This window comes from Cebus imitator, unplaced genomic scaffold, assembly GCF_001604975.1.
Source record: "Cebus imitator isolate Cc_AM_T3 unplaced genomic scaffold, Cebus_imitator-1.0 Scaffold110, whole genome shotgun sequence".
NCBI classification, from domain to species: domain Eukaryota; kingdom Metazoa; phylum Chordata; class Mammalia; order Primates; family Cebidae; genus Cebus; species Cebus imitator.
In genome coordinates this window covers 1426190-1450026 of record NW_016107425.1, presented here as the reverse complement: position 1 = coordinate 1450026, position 23837 = coordinate 1426190, and the positions used below count along the sequence as shown (strand labels likewise).

The 23837-nt window shown below is 35.4% G+C and overlaps 1 protein-coding gene across 5 annotated transcripts in view; it reads right to left on the bottom strand.

Moving 5' to 3' along the window:
- Positions 1 to 23837, bottom strand: part of DCAF17 (DDB1 and CUL4 associated factor 17) — a 57224-nt gene that overhangs the window by 31674 nt on the left and 1713 nt on the right. For all 5 annotated transcript variants that reach the window (XM_017538177.2, XM_017538175.2, XM_037741890.1 and 2 more), the window contains 6 exons: positions 16352 to 16442; positions 12646 to 12782; positions 11520 to 11598; positions 8614 to 8703; positions 4040 to 4144; positions 3625 to 3730 (listed from right to left, as the gene is read on the bottom strand). In XM_017538177.2, coding sequence (XP_017393666.1) covers positions 3625 to 3730; positions 4040 to 4144; positions 8614 to 8703; positions 11520 to 11598; positions 12646 to 12782; positions 16352 to 16442 — 608 coding nt within the window. The remainder of the gene's footprint in view (positions 1 to 3624; positions 3731 to 4039; positions 4145 to 8613; positions 8704 to 11519; positions 11599 to 12645; positions 12783 to 16351; positions 16443 to 23837) is intronic.

Below are 23837 nucleotides of genomic sequence, written 5' to 3'. Positions count from 1 at the left end.
ATATTAGTTTCTTTTGAACAATATCCTTCGATCCTTTTATAATTGTGTTATTGCTCTTTTATTGATTTGTAGAACCCTTTATATATTAAGGAAACTGCCCCATTATGGTACGATTTGTAATTATGTCCCCTGTTATTTAAATTGGTTTATGTTGTGTATTCCTGGGGATTTTTCTGCCATGCAGAACTTTATTTTTATGTACTCAAATTTATCAATATCTTCTTTTATGGTTTTGGGTTTTGTGTCATACTTAAAAAGGTCTTCCCCACACTGAGATAAAAAGATTCTCCCAAGTTTTTTTCTAAAACTTTTAAGTCTTTGATCCATCCACTATTTATTTTGGTGTAAAAAGTGAGACAGGATTACAACTTTACTGTTTTCATAAAGCCACCTATTAAATAATCTAGATAGAAATTAACATTTATAATATATTAACATCAAAAAGTGGGTTAGGCTATAGATACATGCAACAACATGGAATGAATCTCAAATATAACATCCTGAGTGAAAGAAGCCAAACAAAAAAAAAATGCCATATGATTTCATTAATATAAAACTCTAGAAAATGTAAATCTAATCAATAGTGGAAAAAAAGCAGATCGTTGGTTGCCTAGGGCTGGGTTAAGAGAGAAATTTAGTGGGAAGGGCACAGGGGAACTTTTCGGGATGAGGAAAAGACTCTTGACTGTAGTGGTGATTTCCTGGGTGTATACATTTGACAAAACTCAAAACTATACAGTTAAAATGGATACATTTCAATTACCTGTTAACTTATACCTCAATAGTGTTGATTTCTTAACAAGTGCATTATGAAAGAACAATTATGGTATAATTCTTTTCTTGGTTTTAAACATATAGAAATATATACATTATAAGATCAGAAAATAACACATCAAGGTAATAATAGTTAACCCCATGTAAGAGGACTATAAATGTTTTACATTTTCTCTTTTACTTATCTTTATTTCACAATTCTTTTCTTTTTTTCTTTTTTTTTCTTGAGATGGAGTTTTGCTCTGTCGCCCAGGCTGGAGTGCAGTGGCACAATCTTGGCTCACTGCAACCTCCACTACCCGGATTCAAATGATTCTCCTGCCTCAGCCTCCCAAGTGGCTGGGACTACAGGCATGCACAACCAAGTCCAGGTAATTTTTTGTATTTTTGGTAGAGATGGGGTTTCACTGTGTTGGCCAGACTGGTCTTGCACTCTTGACCTCAAGTGATTCACCCGCCTCAGCCTCCCAAAGTGCTGGGATTATAGGCATAAGCCACCAACCTGGCCAATTTCCCAATTTTTTAGATAATGCAAAGGAACTGCTTTTGCATTAAAAAAAATTATTTCAAGTTAAAATAAATATTATTTGTATAGACCTTAAGACTGAAAAAAAATTTTGGAGAAATGAATGGGATTTAAGTCTCTACAATATTAACACTGAAAGCTTCCCATATAACTTACTACTTTTCTTAGCCAAACATACAGAAATCATTGATTTTTTTTTTTTTTACAATGACAAATGATTTCATAGATCATGTTTTCAAACATTATTATTTCAAAGTTTCAAAATGTGAGGCCCAGAGAAGTTAAATAATTTGCCCATTATTAGCTGGGCACAGTGGGTCCAGCACTTTGGGACGATAAGGTGGGCAGACTGCTTGAGCCTAGGATTTCAAGACCAACTTGAGCAACATGGCGAAACCCCATCTCTACCAAACAAAAATTATTAAAGTTAGCTGGGTGTGGTGGCACGCACCTGTAGTCCCAGCTACTTGGGAGGCTAACGTAAGACGATCACTTGAGCCCAAGAGGTGGAAATGTCAATCAGCTGTGATCTTGCCACTGCATTCCCATCTGGGCAACAGAGTGAGACTCCAACTCAAAATAATAATAATAGTAATAATAATAACAATTTGCTCACTTTCATACCACCAATTAATAGCAGTGTCACCCCTACTAGTCAGCAGACTAAGATTCTGATCCCAAATTCAGTCTTCTTTCTACAAACAGGGACAAAACTCCAGGGCAATCCTTTAGGCTATATGTGCTTTGTCTTTATCATCTTTGTTCTTTCTTTTACTCACTTTTTATTTGCACTTCAACAAGAATAATGCCACCATTTGGAAAAACTGTTCAAAATAACCCATTTCAAAATAACCCAGTTACCACTAGAGCCTGCAGTTTTAAAATTCTTAATAGATTCCTTTAATGTATTTGTACTGAATATAGGAGGTACTGCTAGGGCTGAATTTTCATAAAACTGCCTAATTCAGTTTGTCCAAGGTATCTAAAAACTTGAGTAATTTAAAAAATATTTATTTTGAACTTCATGAATAACTTACTTGAACTCCCAGTAGTTTTTATAATTTGTCATTTACTGCCAAAAATGACATCTTTTTCCTTTTGAAGAATTACATCTTTCATTTCTGTTTCTTGGTCTATTACTAATACAATGTTAAAGAAAAATGACAGAAAACATTCTTATCTTATTCTGAATATATCAGAAAATCCTTTGGAGTTTCACCTAAAAATATAATGCTTATTCGTTGGTTATAAATAAGAGAAATGTCCTCAAAATGATAAGGAATGACTCTTAATGAATAAGAATTAACACAGATATTAGGATAATAAAAATGTATTTTCTTTTTTAGTTTACTCATGTGATTTTTACATCTACTAAATTTGTAAACATTAAACCATCCTTGAATTCCTGAGATGAACTCTGAACAGTCATCATTTATTTCTTTTAATGTACTACTGAATTTGACTAATAGTTGATTTCTTTTTTTTTTTTTTGAGACGGAGTTTTGCTCTTGTTGCCCAGGCTGGAGTGCAATGGTGTGATCTTGGCTCACCAAAAACCTCCACCTCCTGAGTTCAAGCAATTCTCCTGCTCAGCCTCCCAAACAGCTGGGATTATAGGCATACACCACCATGCCCAGCTAATTTTATATTTTTAGTAGAGATGGGGTTTCTCCATGTTGGTCAGGCTGGTCTTGAACTCCTGACCCTAGGTGATCCACCCATCTTGGCTTCCCAATGTACGGGGATTACAGGTGTGAGCCACCACACTCAGCCAGTTGATTTCTTTTCTAACAACTGAATTTGATAAACTAGTTAAACATAGAACATTTTTACTATATTTATAGAATTCTATATAATTTTCTTTTTTGTGCTTTGGCCCTTTTTAAGTATACTGGGAAGTTCTGTCTGTGTCTGAGCTCTGTGTTCAGATAGCATGGTAATATTTTTCTTGGAAAACACCTTTCTGAGAGAGAGGGTAAATTTCATCAAATTGTAAAATATTAAGTTGTAAGAAAGCTAAGATGGTATCATTTGCTGCAACTCATTTTGCAGATAAGGAAATCAAGGATCAGAAAAGTAAAGTGAATTGCTAAAAGTCTCTGGACAAGCAATGCTCAGCATCCCCAGGCCTTCGGTTCAATGAGTAACTGATAGATTTTCCTCAATATTTATTTGTTATTGAATAGCAAGGAATATTATATATAGGAGTAAAATAAATTGAGTTTATAAATAAATGAGAAAAACATTTGGATGACTATAATTAATAACTATTTATATGATCACTTATTTTTTTAAGGTGAAAAAATACTATAGAGTAGCCATACCTGTGATTTTAATATTACAAGGAATGCCAAAAGGAGACTCTCCTACAGTTCCAGTAGTCCCACCCCATCTGCATGCACACCCTAAGTCAAGTTTCTGTTGCATGAACTAAAAACAAAACAAAACAAAAATGGTGGCTTTAGCACCTATTTATTTGCTATCTGGAGAGAACAAAAATAAAATTCACATGTATATGACAAAGAAAATGTCTTTTTCCAATGGCCTTTCTGTTTATCTTTCCCACCACTGCTTTAAAAGTTACGTTGCCTTTCTAGATTTCCACAGTTTTTTAGAGCTGAAATCTATACAAGTGCCTTACTTTAAAAGCATCTCAAAAAAAAAAAAAAAAAAAAAATCATACTTTAGTCGAAACCTCATGCTAACAGTAATATGACAAATTATTTCAGTTTTCTCTACCTGTTCAGCGATGGTTTGGAAGCTATAGAGTCTGACCAGTCCTGAGTTGTACATCACAATCAGTATTCCATGAGACAAGGTAGCATCTGTAACGTTCCCAAAAATCTGGGGGTGGGAGGAAAGACAGATATCACCTGAGAAAAGACTGGAAGTCCAACCCTCTAAATGTTCACAGTGGTTTGTACTCTTGCTTAATATTCATGTCACTACTATAAAACTGTGCCTAGCATTAAAACCTAATTATAATTTATCACCTTGAGGCTAGGGTGTTATTAGGGGTGAAGAGTAAGGCACTGGATTCTCCAACTGGAGCACTGATGGAAGTGCAGCACATAACCCTTGGAATGATGCACTAGCATTTGTTTGATTCATAGCATTGTCAATATCTATTAATACCAAATCCTATTCCTCATAGACACTGGCATACACCAGGGCCATGTCATTCTAAATGAGTATTTAATCTACTATTCATATTCTTCCAGGAACCCATTCTTCATGCTAAAATGTTTTTTATAAAGAGACACATTTTTAGTTAATTAGAGGTGCCCAGCCCCTGGATAGTCTTTGATGCATAGTAAGTGAAAAATGTTTTTCAACCCAAAGTAACAATACTCAAAACCAAATCTCTCAAATTGCATATTTTTCTATTATTCTTATTTTTATACTATTTACCAGCTTAATAAAAAACAAACTACTTAAATGAAGATGTCCTTGTCCAATTACCTTGGAAATATAGGAATATAGAAAGATGTCCAATTACCTTGGACATACAGGAATAAACAAAAACAGTTTATGACTTTGCCAAGTGTTCATTTCTGTTGTAGACTGCAATAAGTACATATAATTACTTAATCTATAAGCACAGAGAGAACAATTAAATTATGAGTTTTACTTTTTGTCATCTCTTAGAAGGATTAAGTATTGTTTACTCTGACACTGACTAGTTCATGACTTTTTAATTCACTGATCCTAGTTTCTCACTTTGAAAAGACAACTTGTCCCTCCCCTTGAAAACCAGCACAAGAAAGGATGTCCACTCTCACCACTCCCATTCAAGTGTATTGGAAATTCTAGCCAGAGCAATCAGGCAAGAGAAACAAATAAAAGGCATTCGAATAGGAGGAAAGGAAGTCATACTATCCCTCTTTTCACATGACATGATCCTATATCTAGAAAACCCCATGGTCTCGTCCAAAAGCTTCTTAAACTGATAAGCAACATCAGCAAAGTCTCCGAATACAAAATCAATGTGCAAAAATTGCTAGCATTCCTGTACAACAACAGTCAAGTTGAGAGTTAAATAATGAACAAACTCCCATTCACAGTTGCCACAAAAAGAATAAAATCCCTAGGAATAGAGCTATTGGGGAAGTGAAAGATCTCTAGAAGGAGAACCACAAATCACTATTCAAAGAAATCAGAGATAATACAAACAAATGGAAAACCACTCCATACTCATGGAAAGGAATAATCAGTATCATTAAACCGGCCATACTACCCAAAGCAATTTATAGATTTAATGCTAGTCCCATTAAACTATCATTGATGTTCTTCATAGAACTAGAAAAAGCTATTTTAGAATTCATATGGAACCAAAACAGAGTCCGAATAGCCAAGGCAATCCTAAACAAAAAGAACAAAGCTCGAGGTATCATGTTACCCGACTTCAAACTATACTAAAGGGCTACAGTAACCAAATCAGCATGGTACTGGTACAAGAACAGGCACATAAAACCAATGGAACAGAATGGAGAACCCAGAAATATTAATAAGACTGCACACCTATAACTATCTGATCTTTGACACTTGATAAAAACAAGCAATGGGGAAAAGATTCCCTATTCAATAAATGGTGCTGGGATAACTGGCTAGCCATATGCAGAAAATTGAAACTAGACCCCTTCCTCACACTATATATAAAAATTAACTTAAGATGGATTAAAGACTTAAATGTAAAACCCAAAACCATAAAAACCCTGGAAGACAATCTAGGTAATACCATTCTGGACATAGGCATGGGCATGATGAAGACACCAAAAGCGATTGCAACAGAATCAAAAACTGACAAATGGGATCTACTTAAACTAAAGAGCTTCTACACAACAAAAGAAACTATCAACAGAGTAAACACACAACCTACTGTATGGAAGAACATTTTTGCAATCCATGTATCTGACAATGGTCCAATATCCAGAATCTACAAGGAACTTCAACAAATTTAAAAGAAAAAAAAACCACCCCATTAAAAAGTAGACAGAGGACATGAACAGATATTTCTCAAAAGAAGACATAGATGTGGCCAACAAGCACATGAAAAAAAGCTCAACATCACTGATCATTACAGAAATGCAAATCAAAACTACAACGAGGTACCATCTCATACCAGTCAGAATGGTTATTATTAAAAAGTCAAAAAATAACAGATGCTGACAAGGTTGTGGAGAAAAAGAAACACTTATACACTGTTGGTGAGAGTGGAAATTAGTGTCACAATTATGGAAGACAGTGTGGTGATTCCTCAAAGATCTAAAGACAGAAATACCATTTAACCCATCAATCCCATTACTGGGTATATACCCAAAGGAATATAAATCCTATTATAAATATAAAGACACATGCACATATATGTTCACTGCAGCACTATTCACAAGAGCAAAGACATGGAATCAACCTAAATGTCCATCAATGATAGACTAGGTAAACAAAATGTTGTACATATACACCATGGAATACTATGCAGCCATAAAAAGAATAAGATCATGTCCTTTGCAGGGACATGGATGAAGCTGGAGGCCATTAACCTTAGCAAACTAACACAGGAAGAGGAAACCAAATAGTCCATGTTCTTGCTTATACGTGGGTGCTAAATGACGAGAACATATGGACACATAGAGGGGAACAATACACACTGAGGCCTATTGGAGGATGGAGGGTGAAGGGTGGGAGGAGGGAGAGGATCAGGAAAAATAACTAATGGATACTAGGCTTAAAACCTGGGTGATAAGATAATCTGTACAACAAACCCCTATGACATATGTTTATCTATGTAACAAACTGGCACATAATGCACATGTACCCCTGAACTTAAAATTTTAAAATGTAGATATATAAAGAAAATTTTTAAAAAACAGAGAAAGAAAAAGAAAAAAAAGAGGACTTGCGTAATTCAAATTTTTTTTTTTGAGATCGAGTTTTGCTCTGCTGCCCAAGTTGGAGTGCAGTGGTGCAATCTCAGCTCACTGCAACACCCACCTCCTAAATTCAAGCGATTCTCCCATCTCAGCCTCCTGAGTAGCTGGGACTACAAGCATGCACCACCATCCCTAGCTAATTTTTATATTTTTAGTAGAGATGGGGCTTCACCATGTAGGCCAGGCTGGTATCGTACTCCTAACCTCAAGGGATTGGACTGCCTCAGCCTCCCAAAGTGCTGAAAATACAGGTGTGAGCCACTGTGCCCAGCCAATTCAAACATATTTTAAAATAATGAGTGCTATAATAAAGCAGCCAACCTATTTTAAAATTTGGTTTATACTTTGGAGTCAAATTTAGATTCAAATTTTAGCTCCTCTACTTGCTGCCTTTAGGATTTAGGTACCTGCTTTTTATTTTTTTATTTTAATTTTTTTACAGAGTCTCACTCTGTCACCCAGGCTGGAGTGCAGTGGGGCAATCTTGAATTCCTGGGCTCAAACCATTCTCCTGCCTCAACCGTCTGAGTAGCTAGGACTGCTGCTTAACTTCTTAAATATATATGTTAAAATGTTGTAAAATACTCAAAGTGCATGGCACAAAATAAGCAGTAAAGGGTAATTAATATTATTCTTTAGCCATTATATGCAGTTTAGTATACAATGCTTACATAATGTAAAATTTTAATACATTCATCTTGTTTGCTTATGAACATCAGTAGATCCTCAAGACACTGTCCTCTACGACACTTCAGGTGCTGAATTAAAGACTTGTAGAAGAGCTCAATAAATATTCACCAAGAGAAACATTTTTTAAAAGTAGAATTCTATTCATTCTTTTACTGAAAGGAAATTTGCTCCTTCTTTCCTCCCATATAACTGCTCCACAAGTCAGGAACAAATGGAAACAATAATAAAACCCAAAACTGAATTAACTGGAAATTTACATATTTAAATACAAGGCTTGTTATATATCATAAAGCAAATTTTAGACCTATTCCTTGCAATTAAAATGAGATATTTTGTTGCAACTTTTTATCTTCCTTTAATGATCATTTTAACAAGCTTTGCAATGTTCCCTCTGGGGGAAAAAAACACCTTACTCATTTTGTAATTTTATAAGATAGTTGTTTGTTAATTACCACAGGTATCCAATATAATCCACTTGAGAGGCATAAAAACATACAAAAAGATGAAGGGACATTAGTAGGCTCTCGTCCCAAGTCAAATGTTCTCATGTGTTTTGTTACAACATAAACCAGGTTAGTGAACTTTTTATAGTGAAGGAGCATTTCCAATCAAACATTTTATAAATAAATAATGACACTACATCTTATTGTCAATAAAATTAATATTGCAATTAAATAAGAAATGAGTTCTTACCTTTTTGTTGATCTCTAGAATCCCTATAAGTGAAAAAGGTAGAACTTGGAACACTGCAAGGTACAGCAAAACGGGTTGTTGAATGCCTGCCTAGAGGGAAAGACTAAAATTACAGGCAGCTCTCAAAATCACTTCGGAAACACTCTGTCTTCATTAGTTGAAAACATCCATCTGTTCTAGCATGCAGTTATGCAGACGTTTTCATATTATGAAAACATCCATCTATCTAGATTGCAAAGTTACTTAAACAGGAAGGCAACATATTCAAAACTTGTCCACTAAAGCTTCAACCCTTTAGACACACACATGCGCATACATACACACAAAGATCCACAAAAGTAAACATCTCTTAGCAATAAAATACCATGCATTTATATTGTGAATTGGAGTTTGAACAAAAAAGATCCTAATCAAAAGATATGTAGTTATCATGGTCATAACATTTGAAAGTTGCTGGATCAGCTAGCTCACGCCTGTAATCCCAGCCCTTTGGGAGGCCAAGAGTTCAAGACCAGCCTGGGCAACACAGCAAGACCTCGTTTCTACAAAAAATATTAGCCGGGCATGGTGGTGCATGCCTATAGTCCCAGCTGCTCAGAAGGCTGATGTGAAATGAGCACTTCGGCCCAGTTGTCTGAAGCTGCAGTGAACTCTGATCATGCCACTGCACTCCAGCCTGGGTGTCAGAAACACTGTCTCTAAATAAATAAATAAATCGTAAAAGTAGTGTTGTGCCAACTCCTCTACAGGAAATGAGAAATAATATCATCAGTGAAAGCTTGAGTGACTTTCTGCTTCAAGAGGATAGCCCCTCTACTTTGAAGAACAAGGTCCAGTCAATTTCTTGCCACTATGAAATGTCAAACAATCTGTTTTATTTCTCCAGTACAGATTTGAAGGGAATTTTTAAAATTTGTGTGAGGTAAAGCTGTCTGCCCCATCACAGCCAGTCTCTGCTTCAATAAACCTTTTAAGCCTGGAAACACCAATCAAAACTGCTATAACTAAAAGTTAGAAAACAAACAAATGACAAACAAAAAAGGTTGTAATGTTTAAAGCCCAAAAGATTCTCGCTTTGAAAGGGATAAATTTTTATTAACTAGTACCTTCAAGGTAAATCAGACTCCTTCTGTGTTGCTTAACCCCAAAGGAAAAGTACAGTTTATATACCCCAACTAAGAGCTACTAGTTGTTGGCTGGAGACTGTAGGAAAACAGTCCAGAATATAGAAACACTGACAAGACTTTTATTAACATTATCAGATGGTAAATGTAAAATATTAATATATGATAACATATAGAATTAAACTTAAACATATTGATATTTAGCAATTTAAATTATTAAAAAGGTACATTAGACAGGACACTTTTAGAATTCTCAAAGTAGCAAAACATTTTGCTACTTTGTTATACTATCCCACTTTTCTGAATTTTCCTTTACCAAAGTAAAGGCCAGATAGTGAGTAAGAGTATAAAGAGAGAAGTATTACTAAGAGAGAGACAGCATCTCTCTTACTTAGCTGTCATACTAAATAAATTAGGAAAAGGGTAAGGAAATTCCAATAAAAGGCAGGCAGTTATTAATGTGACTGGGCAGGATTGGTAAAGGGTAGGAAAACATTTAGAGAACCATGATTAAAAAGTAAGTAGAAGTAGCCAAAACATAGTTTACTCGGCTTCAGCGGGATACAGAAAAAGGAGACAACAGAGAAGAAAGAGGAATGAAAAGCAGAGTTCACAGACCCGGAGTGTGTGGGAATACACTGGAGGGTTGATAAGGAAATGCTTGATGTGATTATCTAAACAAGGTAAAATTAGAGGAACTACTTAATTTTTTTTTTAAATGCTAAAATTCTATATAAGCTTCACCTGCCAGTCCATGTTACAGAAATGCTGTAGTGCCTAAGAGCAGGGACTCTGGAGCTAAACTGCCTGAGCTTGAGTCTAGGTTCTACCACTTACCAACACTACGATGTTGGATAAGTTACTTAGTCTTTCTGGGGCTCAGAATCCTCATCTGTAAAATGGGATGATGAAACTATCTACTGTAAGGAATGTGCTGAAGATTAAGTTAGTAAATACAGGTAAAGAACTCAGATCAGTGCCTGCCTTTTCTGCAATCAAGGAGACTAGAGAGAAAAAACTGAAGTCATTTAAATTTAAAATGAGAAAGAACTACAACAGGGGAGACAGAAAGCAAGTATTTTTTTTCTAGGTATCCTGGTGTATAAATAAACAGAAAACCCTAAAAGCAGTCTATATCTATTTTTTAAGTGCTCAATAAATGCTTTCCATTGTATTGCCCCATAAGTCACCAATAGAAACAAAAAGTTTCTTAATATAAATTTCCAGACTTTATAAAATCTAATAAATCCTGGATATTTCTTTGAGAAAGAGAGAAAAGTCTATTTCAATAGCATGTTTCAGAAAAAAAAAAAAAAACTACCTATCAACCTTTTTTTTTAATATTTTTATTATTATTTTATTTCAATAGGTTTTTGAGGAACGGGTGGTATTGGGTTACATGAATAAGTTCTCTAGTGGTGATTTCTCAGATTTTGGTGCACATCTCACCCAAGCCTTGTACACTATACCCAATGTGTAGTGTTTTATCCCTCACCCACCTCCCACCCTTTCCCCTGAGTCTCTAAAGTAAATTATATCATTCTTATGCCTTTGCATCCTCATAGCTTAGCTCTTACTTATGAGTGAGAAAACATGCCTCGTTTCCCATTTCTGAGTACTTCACTTAGAATAATGGTCTCCGATACCATCCAGGTTGCCGTGAATCCTATCAACTTTTATAGCACGTTTCAGAAATAAAAGATCATTAGTTTATTCATAACAAATCTGCAGACAAATTTCTATGAAAAAAATTCATTTTATTGAATGTTTAAAAATGTATACCTGCCGGGCCACTGCTGAGCCTCTGTTCTGTGCTGACTTGACTGCAATGACTTCTTGAGGAGTGTCCCAGCTCAAGTATCTTTTAAAAGAATGATGAGAAATTTATTTGTTTGGGTCAGTTTCCTTATACTTAAAATCCAAATAAGTAAATTATTTTTTAGTTATTTAAATTATAAATGCAAAGTGATCTATTTTAAAAAATAAATAACCAAAAATGTTTCCTCTATATCCCTATATGAACATATTTCTATTTATATATATAATTTTAATCTTTCTAGAGCATTGGTGAATAAAAATTGTTTTTGATCTAAGAGTATTCAAAACTTAGAAAACAAAATAATCATTTCTACTTTAAAATGGAAGTTATAGAAAGCACTAAAAATGTTACTTTCACACATTCTATGAACATACTCACTCCAAATATTTACAACTAATTTATAAAACTAATAGTTAAAATAACAGTTCTTAGATTGTACTCATCAGATAATTCAACTGAAACAGACTAGTCTTCAGGAAAATCTACTATAAAGTGCATCTTACATAGAAAATACTATTTGCTGAATACAGGGAATTTTTTTAAAGTTTACTTATCAACTACTGCAAGTTAGTTACTTTTTAGGGATACAAAGATAAAAGGCAGCTGGGCACAGTGGCTCACACCTGTAATCTCAGAACTTTAAGAGACTTAGGTGGGCAGATCACTTGAGGTCAGGAGCTTGAGACCAGCCTGGCCAACATAGGGAAACCCCGTCTCTACTAAAAATACAAAAATTAGCTAGATGTGGTGGTGCACACCTGTAATCCCAGCTACTCAGGAGGCTGAGGCAGGAGACTCGCTTGAACCCTGTAGGTGGAGGCTGCAGTGAACAGAGATAGTGCCACTACACTCCAGCCTGGGAGACAAAGACCTTGTCTCGAAAAAGAAAAAAATAAAGATAAATGATAGAGAGTCTCTATACTCAGACCTCTAAATGCAGTCATGAGGAGAGAAAAAGAAAATAGGTTTATTAATTGAGATCTGGATATCGACTAGAAAACTGACAGGGGAAAAAGGCTTGAAATTTCCTGGGCCACAGGTTTCAAATTTTTAAAATAAAATCTTGAATAATAAACTCACAGTTAATACCTGAATTTGCAATAGTGTCCAAGATATATTTTCTCAAGGATTTTTCCTGTAGTTGCTGATATACGAAGTAGCCAATTATGAGCAGTTAGTGCTATGAGTGAGGACTTATAATCAGCTGAATTGGGAAGTATATCTCCCTAAAAAAAAATGAGGTATAAAAATGAAACTGCTTGGCCATGAACAATTCGCAGTAATCAATATCCAAAGAAAATAGCTAAATACTTAAACAGTCAAATAAATAAACCACAAAAGAAAGTTTAAATGGTCAAACAGAGAGTTAAGATAAGAAAAAATAAGACTGTGGGTGACAATTTTCATTATCACTTACTGAGTTTATTCACATAAAGCACTTAAACATGGCCTGAAATAATTTATTATGTATTAGTTATTGTTTTTTAAGTATTCAACAAATGTTAGTCATAATAACAGTAGGAGAATTAATAATGATGCTACTTCCATGATAACAATAACAACAATAACAGCTCTTAAAATCACGTATAATAGCATAGCGATTAAGAGTCCTCTGCAATTAGTCAGCATGGTGGTGAGTGCCTGGAGTCCCAACTACTCCGGAGGCTGAGGCAAGAGGGTCGCTTGAGGCTGGGAGGTCAAGGCTGCAGCAAGTGCAAGTGACGACTGTGCCACTGGACTCCAGCCTGGGTGACAGTGAGATCCTATCTCAAAAAAAAAAAGAGTTCTCTGCTAGAATAGACATTCATACTGCCTCCTTTTTCCTTTACCACAGGACTTATTTCCTTTAGATGGAAGTAAAAACTCACAAAATGCAAATTACTCCATTATTCACTGTGGTTCTGACCTAAGCTCAAATGAAAAGCTAGAAACCAATGAAGACAGCCAGAGTACAGTAGATGGACCTGGTTGAAAGATGATCTACGTCACCAATGAATTACCCTAGAAAAGGGAGAAGATAGCTGCATGGGCACCTCTGTCACTGAGGAGCCACCACAAGGTGGAAGTCTAAGTCAGGAAGAAAAAGAAAAGCAAAGGTTTCTACTTTAATTCATAGACTAAAAGGGTGTGGTGGTTCCTGCCTGTAATCCCAGGATTTTGAGACTGAGGCAGAAGGGTTACTTGAGCCCAGGAGTTCAAGATCTGCCTGAACAGCATAGCAAGACTCTGTTTCTAGTTAAAAAAAAAGGAAAAAGAAAGAAAAGAAAAAAGAAGCTGAAATTAATCTAGTATCTGCTTAGGCCAAAAAGTGAATAGAAAAGAATGAAGGCACAGTTATTTTATATCTGCTCCCTAAAAATTTGTCTTGCCTTTCAAATGTTAAGAAAAAAATAATTTTTGTTTGTGTTTTAGCTATTTTTTTTTTAAGTTTATTAACCCTTGAAATCTTACACTGGATTCCAGGTGATGATATAAATATGTTTATTCTACAATGTCTTATATCTAAATGTTGTTTCAAGGAGATTTAAAAGTTTTTGGCTGAGCATGGTGGCTCACATTTGTAATCCCGGCATTTTGGGAGGTCAAAGTGGACAGATCACTTGAGTCCAAGAGTTCAAGAACTGCCTGGGCAACATGACAAAACCCCAACTCTACAAAAAATACAAAAATTAGCTGGGTTTGGTGGTGCACACCTGTAGTCCCAGCTACTCAGAAGACCAAAGTAGAAGGATCACTTGAGCCCGGGAGGTAGAGGCTGCAGTGAGCTGTGATCGAGCCACTGCACTCCAGCTTAGGCAACAGAGTGAGCCCTTGTCTTAAAAAATAAACTATTTATATCTTGCCTATCAAAATAATTTGAAGCAGCAAATATAATACATTTGAATTATTTTCTTAAACAAAAAGTTGTAATTCACAGAGTCTTGAAAAAGATGGAGACTGATTTAAAAGTAGTTTCACATCAGTATGTTAGTAACAATTCAATGTTTCCTGGTTTTTCTGAAGAGAAAATCTTGCTGCACTTCAAATGAGAATAAAATGTTTAAAAGTAAGTGAGAATAGGAGCCAGGCATGCTGGCTCATGCCTGTAATCCCAGCACTTTGGGAGGCCAAGGTGGGTGGATCATTTGAGGTCAGGAGTTTGAGACCAGCTTGGCCAACATGGCAAAACCCCGCTTCTACTAAAAAATACAAAAATTAGCCAGGCATGGTGGCAGGCATCAGTAATCTCAGCTATTCCAGGGGCTGAGGCAAGAGAATTGCTTGAACCTGGGAGATGGAGACTGAAGTAGCTGAGAGCATGTCACAGCATTCCAGCCTGGTCAACTAGGTTACCAAATTTTTGGTGTTTTACACTAGTGTATTAAAAACTTTCTCAATTAGGAAATCTGTCATCTTCCCTCATACTCCCTGATGAAAACGGATCAAAGAACTTTAAATTGTTAAAGGCACAACAGTTATTTTTAGCTTTCAATAAGGAGTTGAGGAAGGAAACACAGGTTTAAAAGCTTTCTAAGTAGGAGCCTTCAATGAACAGACAACAAGTATTCAGAGAAAAAGAAAGCAGCAGCTCCAGAAAACTAAAACTTTATGTAAAAATGATAGCCTGAAAAAAGAAATAGTAAATTTAGCGTATAGCCTCTTATCCTTTAAAAATTATTTTTGGTCACATATTGTGAGTTCCATTTTTCCTAAAGGACAACCAATCAGATTTAAAGACCTGATTAATCTGTTGTAGTAAGACGTATTTCTTAGAATAAGCACTGATCCTACAGAAAACAAATACAGGTTGATTATCCCTTCTCCTACTGAAATGCTTGGGACCAGAAGTGTTTCAGATTTAAATTTCTTTGGATTTGGGGATGTGTGCATATACATAATGAGGTTATCTTAAGGATGGCACCCAAGTTTAAACACAAAATTCATTTATGTTTCATATACATCTTATACATGTAGCCTGAAGATAATTTTATATAATATTTTAACTTTTGTGCCTGTCACATGAGGTCAGGTGTAAAATTTCCCACTTGTGGTGTTATGTTGGCATTCAACATGTTTTGAATATTGGAGCATGTCAGATTTCAGATTTTCAGAGTAGGGATGCTCAACTTGTATTCAGAAATATTCCTAAAACAAGGAAGTTCTAAGATCAAAAGAATTTGGGGAAATGGCTTGACAATCATCATATATATTAGTATTACTGTATTATTATTATTATTATCAAAGGCTCTGAGAAGTAATTCTATGAATAAATATGTTTAAGCTTTCAAACTCAGAATGTCCCAAACGTATTTTTTCACAGCCCATTTCCCCCCAACTCCTCTGGCATCTGTTAACATTCCACGGAAACAGTGTTCTGGAAAATATACACCCAGGCAAAGCTAGTCTTATGAAATGAGCTTATCCTATTATTTTCCTAACAACATTAATGTAGCATAACTATTGCACTAAATAAATACTTTGTTACTGTTGCAGTATATTGAGTGGAATGATCTCCTAAACACTAAGATAATTATACATTAGCTTATGCTGCTTATATAACTTTTAATTGATTTATAACTTTCTAGTTTTCAGGATCTAAACAATTCTAATTTTAAAAATACATTCATAATACTAATATTTTTAATATAGAAATTATTTCATGAAGAAAATAAAAGATATGCTCTCATCTTGACGCTTTAAAGATGCAAGAATCACTATGATATTTGTTTTATTCTTTTATGCAATATGTTAATAATAACCAGTTCTTCTAGGCTAAAAATGCTTTAGAAACAAATGCTCTAAAAACAAATCTTACCACTGGACATTCCCATAACAAAGCATCTTCTATTTTTTCTGATTTGGAACATTTTGGCATTTCATAAAGTTTTCTTGGCTCCGATGCAACACTGGGAAAAAATAATTATTATTATTTTTGATAACCAAGACAGTATTTGTTCAGTTCTGAGAGGCTATTTTTATTCAGAGATTTGAAATACCAAAACATGTTTGCTTTCCTTTTAACTCAATGTTAATATTTTTTTCTGATCACCTAATTCATAGAAAAATAACAAAAAAAATAACAAGATTAAAATTGTTTGAATACTATAAAACTGCCAAAAATAACCTTTATTAACATTTTGGTTCATTTTCTTCTGGTTTATATACATATATGTACCTGGACATTGTTTTCCGAAACTGATTCATACTAAATTCTTTCTTTACCCCTGCACATTTACTAGGAATATCTCTGTTGAATTCCATCAAGATCAAAAACTATTCTTCTGATATTTAAAATGAAAATTACTGGATAAAAAGGGTTCCATTATTTTAGAATGGAAACTAGTGAATTAAAAAAAAAACGCTTTATGGCTTTTTTCACTCTCAAATTACTTTTCAGAAAGGTTGAGTAAGTTTATACTTCTGCCAATATTGAATGCTGTATCTTTGATGTGAAAGTCTCTTACTTTTCATTTGCACTTCTCTGATTAGTTGAGATGTGATCATAAATGTTTTTTCTTTTCTTTTCTCCTTCCTTCCTTCCTTCCTTCCATCCTTCCTTTTCTTCCTTCCCCTTTCTCTCTCTCTCTCTTTTTCTTTTTTTCTCAGTCTCTCACTCTGTTGTCCAGGCTGGAGTGCAATGGCATGATCTTGACTCACTGCAACCTCCACCTCCCAGGCTCATGTGATCCTCCTTCCTCAACCTCCCAAATAACTGGGACTACAGGCGCATGCTCCTACACTTGGTTAATTTTTATATTTTTTATAGAGGCAGGGTTTTGTCATGTTGCCCAGGATGGTCCTGAACTCCTGGACTCAAGTAAACCACCTGCCTCAGCCTCCCAAAGTGTTGGGATCATAGGTGTGAGTCACTGCACCTGGCTCTTTTCATTTTTTTAAATGATGAACTTTGAAATTAAATTACTGTTCAAAAAGAAACAATTTTCAGGTGACAATTTTATTGTATCTCTTTGACATTCTCTCACTGATTCAAAAGTTTAAACAAAACAGAATTTCGCAGGAATGAAGGCAACTTAATGTGTGATTATAACCTGTAGGTAAAACACCCCTGGGCATTACTCAATAATATTTAATCATTAGAACACTAATAAACACCACTTACTCTAATTCAAACTTTTTTTTAAGTTAAAGCAGGTATCTCCAAATTGTGGAAGTTATAAACTGGACATTAAATATACTGAAGAATTGTTGCTCATTTTCCTAGGTGTGGTAATGACATAAGATAAGAAAATGTCCAGCATGAGGGTATGAAGAGCTCTGTGGACAAACTCTTTGGCAAAACTGATGAAAATCATAAAAGGACAACTATTTAACGTCTCTGTATACAGTCCTGGGGACATATGGCATGTGAAGAAACACTTATTTAAAAAAACCTATTACTGCTCAGTAAGAATTGTGAAGATACAACGTGCAAATACGAAACAATCCACTCATTATTATAGTTAGAGATTTAAACACCCATCAGTAATTAACACATCCAGCTGGCAGAAAGTCAGTACGCATATACTTAAACTGAAAGGTACCATCAGTCACCTGGATCTAACAGAATATCTCATCCAACGACAGCAAAATACACATTCTTCTAAAGCTTACATGAAACATTCACCAAGACAGACCACGTTCTGGGCCATAAAAGACACCTTAACAAATTTTAAAAGACTAGAATACAACGTATGCTCTCAGGTCCCAGTGGTATTAAACCACAAATAAAATAATGATAACTGGAAAATCCCAAAATATTTGGAGAGTGAACAACACACATCTAAATAACACATGGGTCAAAGAAGTCTCAAGAGAAATTTAAAAATATTTTGAATTAAATGAAAATGCATATACAACAAAGTAAGCAAATAAATAAAAAATTAGGCCAGAAAGCAATAAAGTTGAAAACTAAAAATCAATAGAGAAAATCAACAAAACCAAAATCTGTTTTTTTGAAAAGGTCAACAAAATTGATTACTAACATGAGAAACTGAGGACTGGCTATCACTACTGAATCTCATGGTCATTAAAACAATAATAAAGAAACATTATGACTAAGTCTAGGCTCACAAATTTGCATAATTTAGATGAATTCCTTGAAAGACACAATCTATCAAAATTTACCCAAGGAGAATTAGATAACTTGAATAAGCCTGTATCTATTACAGAAAAGTAATAGATAAAAGAAATGTAATCAATAATCAACAACCTTCAAAAACAGAAAGTGCCAAATGCAGATGCTTTCAATGGTGAATTCCACCAAGCATTTAAGGAAGAAATAACACAGAAGCAGTGATCAAGACAATGTGGTACTGACATAAGGACAGGCATACAGATCTGTGGAACAGACTTGAACATCCAGAAGTAAACTCAAAAGTGTCTACAGTCAACTGATTTTTGACAAGGGTGGCAAGCCCTTGCAATGAAGAAAAAATAAGTCTTTCTAATAAATGGTGCTAGGACAAATGTATAGCTACATGTTAAAAAAAAAAAAATGGAGTTGGATACCTACCCGATATACTACAATTAACCCAAACTGAATCAACCACCTAAATATGAGCTAAAACTATAAACCCTTTAGAAAAAAGGGGCAATTCTTCATGATCTCAAATTTTGCAATGGATTCTTAGATATGACACCAAAAGCACGAGCAATAAAAAAAAATTTAGATAAATTGGACTTCATCAAAATTAACCTCTCTGTGCTTCAAACAATAACATCAGGGAAGTAAAAAGACAATCTACAAAATGGGAGAAGGTATTTGCAAATCAAATATCTGATAAGGGACTCGTATTTAAAATATATAAAGATTTTCGTTAAAAAAAAATTAAAAATGGGCAAATGATCTAACCAGACATTTCTCCAAAGAACAACATATAAATAGCCAATATGTACAAGAAAAGATGCCTGATATCACTAGTCATCAGAGAAATGAAATAAAAACCACAATGAGATACCGTGAGTCACATACCAAGTGCTGACAAGGATGTGGAAAAATCAGAACCCTCAGATACCACTTATGGGAACACAAAATGGTACTATCATGTTAGAAAAGAGTATGGTTGTTCTTCCAACTATTAAACACAGTTACAATATAACCTTATGACCCACTAATTCCATCCCTAGGTGTATATCCAGGAAAACTGAAAATAAATGCCCACATAAAAACTTATATGGAAATGTTTATAGCAGCATTATTCCTAACAGCTAAAAGGTAGAAACACCAATGTCTAACAACTGACAAATGGATAAGTAAAATGTGGTATATTGATACAATGCAGTATTATTCAACTATATAAAGGAATTCTGATGCATGTGACAACATGGATGAACCCTGAAAACACAGAAAGTGAAAAAGCCAGTCACAAAAGACCACATATTATATGATTCCATTTATATGAAATGTCCAGAATAGGTGAATTTATAGACAGAAAACAGACTAGTGGTTGCTTAGGGCTGAGGGTAACGGTGGTATTAGGGTGACTGCTGAAAGGTACATGGTTCTATTTTGAGGTGATGAAAATGCTCTAAAATTAACTGTGGTAGTGATTACACGTATCTGTGAATTACTAAAATTATTGAAATGTACACTTTAAATGGGTAAATAATACAATATGTGAATTAAATCCTAATAAAGTCTTTAAAAAGAAAATGTCCATATTTTTGAAAAATACAAACTGAAGTATGTATGTTTAGAATATGCTTTAAAAGGGGTAATGCAAAAGGAAAAGTTGGTTAGATAAAATAAATGTGGCAAATCTTGATAGTTTTTGAATTTAGGTAATGAGTATCTGGGGATGCATTTTGGCTTTCCTTCCAGCCTCATGTTGGACAGTTGTGGATGAGGTTGACTGTTAAACATTTTGGATCTCTAAATAGTAGGCTTTTATTTGAAATAACTTCACTTAAAAAAAAAAAAAAAAAAGGCAAGTACTTCCAAAACAATCCATCAATTCTCCAAAGCAGCATGTAATTATTTGGTCGGCAAATGGATTTCTTTCTCTTTCTTTTTTTTTGAGATGGAGTCTTGCTCTGTTGCCCAGGCAGGCGTGCAATGACACAAACTTGGCTCACTACAACTTCCATCTCCTGGGTTCAAGCAATTCTCCTGCCTCAGCTTCCTGACTAGCTGAGATTACAAGCACCTGCCACCATGCTCGGCTAATTTTTGTATTTCTTTTTTTAGTAGAGATGGTGTTTCACCATGCTGGCCAGGCTGGTCTCGAACTCCCAAGCTCAGATGATCCACCCACCTCAGCCTCCCAAAGTGCTGGGATTACAGGCATGAGCCACCGCGCCTGGCCCTGTATTTCTTGACTGTGGTGTAAGCAGAATAAAATACTAAACAGTGCTCTGAACACTTTATGGTTTTGCCTACACTATAAAGTAGTTTTGCTTTAAGTTGATATTTACAAAAATAAAACCTGCAGCTTGGGATTTAACAAGATTTTTAAATTACATGCATTTTTTTACTACCTAGTCTAATTTTGGATCCATCTTTCCATTCTATTTCACTAAGCACTAATGTAGGCATGTGGTTCTATACAAATTACAGTTAATATCAACAGTGAGGCGAATTACAGCAAAAATTATCAATAAAAAGTTACCTGCAGAGGAGCTGGTACCATTCCTTCTGAAACTATTCCAAACAATCCAAAAAGAGGGAATCCTTCCCAAATCATTTTATGAGACCAACATCATCCTGATACCAAAATCCGACAGAGACTCAACAAAAAAAGAAACTTCAGGCCAATATCCATGATGAACATAGATGAAAAAATCTTCAATAAAATACTGGCAAACCGACTGCAACAGCACATCAAAAAGCTTATCCATCACAATCAAATAGGCTTCACCCCAGGGATGCAAGGCTGGTTCAACATATGCAAGTCTATAAATGTAATCCACCACATAAACAGAACCAAAGACAAAAACCACATGATTATCTCAATAGATGCAGAGAAGGCCTTTGACAAAATTCAACAGCACTTTATGCTAAAAACTCTCAATAAACTAGGTATTGATGAAACATATCTCAAAATAATAAAAGCCATTTACGACAAACCAACAGCCAATATCATATTGAATGGGCAAAAATTGGAAGCATTCCCTTTGAAATCTAGCACTAGACAAGGATGCCCTCTCTCACCACTCCTATTCAATAGTATTAGAAGTTCTAGCCAGAGCGATCAGGCAAGAAAAAGAAATAAAGGGTAATCAATTAGGAAAGGAGGAAGTCAAATTGTCACTATTTGCAGACAACATGACTGTATATTTAGAAGACCCCATCGTCTCAGCCCAAAATCTGAAACTGATAAGCAACTTCAGCAAAGTCTCAGGATACAAAAATCAATGTGCAAAAATCACAAGTATTGCTATACACCAATAACAGACTTAAAGAGAGCCAAATGAAGAACAAACTGCCATTCACAATTGCTACAAAGAGAAAATACCTAGGAATACAACTAACAAAGGACGTAAAGGACCTCTTCAAGGAGAACTACAAACCACTGCTCAAGGAAATAAGAGAGGACACAAGCGGAAAAGCATTCCATGCTCATGGTTAGGAAGAATCAATATCGTGGAAATGGCCATACTGCCCAAAGTAATTTACAGATTCAACGCTATCCCCATCAAGCTACCTATGACCCTCTTCACAGAACTGGAAAAAACCACCTTAAACTTCATATGGAACCGAAAGAGAGCCCGCATAGCCAAGACAATCCTAAGCAAAAATAACAAAGCTGGAGTCATCACGCTACCTGACTTCAAACTATACTACAAGGCTACAGTAATCAAAACAGCATGGTACTGGTACCAAAACAGAGATCTAGACCAATGCAACAGAACAGAGGCCTCGGAGGTAACGCCACACATCTACAACCATCTGATCTTTGACAAACCTCACAAAAACAAGCAATGGAGAAAGGATTCCCTGTTTAATAAATGGTGTTGGAAAAACTGGCTAGCCATATGCAGAAAGCAGAAACTGGACCCCTTCCTGACACCTTACACTAAAATTAACTCCACATGGATTAAAGACTTAACCATAAGACCTAACACCATAAAAACCCTAGAAGAAAATCTAGGCAAAACCATTCAGGACAGAGGTATAGGCAAGGACTTCATGACTAAACCACCAAAAGGATTGGCAACAAAAGCCAAAATAGACAAAGGGGATCTAATTAAACTCTAGAGCTTCTGTACAGCAAAAGAAACAATCACTAGAGTGAACTGGCAACCAACAGAATGGGAAAAAATTTTTGCAAGCTACCCATCTGACAAAGGGCTAATATCCAGAATCTACAAAGAACTAAAACAGATTAACAAGAAAAAAACAAACAAACCCACTCAAAAGTGGGCAAAAGACATGAATAGATACTTTTCAAAAGAAGACATATGTGAGGCTAACAAACGTATGAAAAAATGCTTATCATCACTGGTCATTAGAGAAATGCAAATCAAAACCACATTGAGATATATCTGATGCCAGTTAGAATGGTGATCATTAAAAAATCTGGAGACAACAGATGCTGGAGAGGATGTGGAGAAATAGGAACACTTTTATGCTATTGGTGGGAGTATAAATTAGTTCAACCATTGTGGAAGACAGTGTGGCGATTCCTAAAGGACCTAGAAACAGAAATTCCATTTGACCCAGCAATCCCATTACTGGGTATATATCCAAAGGATTATAAATTGTTCTATTATAAGGACACATGCACAGGAATGTTCATTGCAGCACTGTTTACAATAGTAAAGACTTGGAACCAACCCAAATGCCCATCAATAATAAAGTGGACAGGGAAAATGTGGCACATATACACCACAGAATACTATGCAGCCATAAAAAACAATGAGTTCGTATCCTTTGTAGGGACATGGATGAACCTGGAAACCATCATTCTCAGCAGACTGACACAAGAACAGAAAATCAAACACCGCATGTTCTCACTCATAGGCAGGTGTTGAACAATGAGAACACATGGACACAGGGAGGGAAGCATCAAACACTGGGGTCTGTGGGGGGAACTAGGGGAGGGACAGTGGGGGTTGGGGAGTTGCGGAGGGATAACATGGGGAGAAATGCCATATATAGGTGATGGGGAGGAAGGCAGCAAACCACACTGCCATGTGTGTACCTATGCAACAATCTTGCATGTTCTTCACATGTACCCTCAACCTAAAATGCAATAATATATATATATTTTAAAAAAATTTAATTGGGGGGTGGGGAGCTGGGGGGGGATAGCAGGGGGAGAAATGCCAGATGTAGGTGATGGGGAGGAAGGCAGCAAATC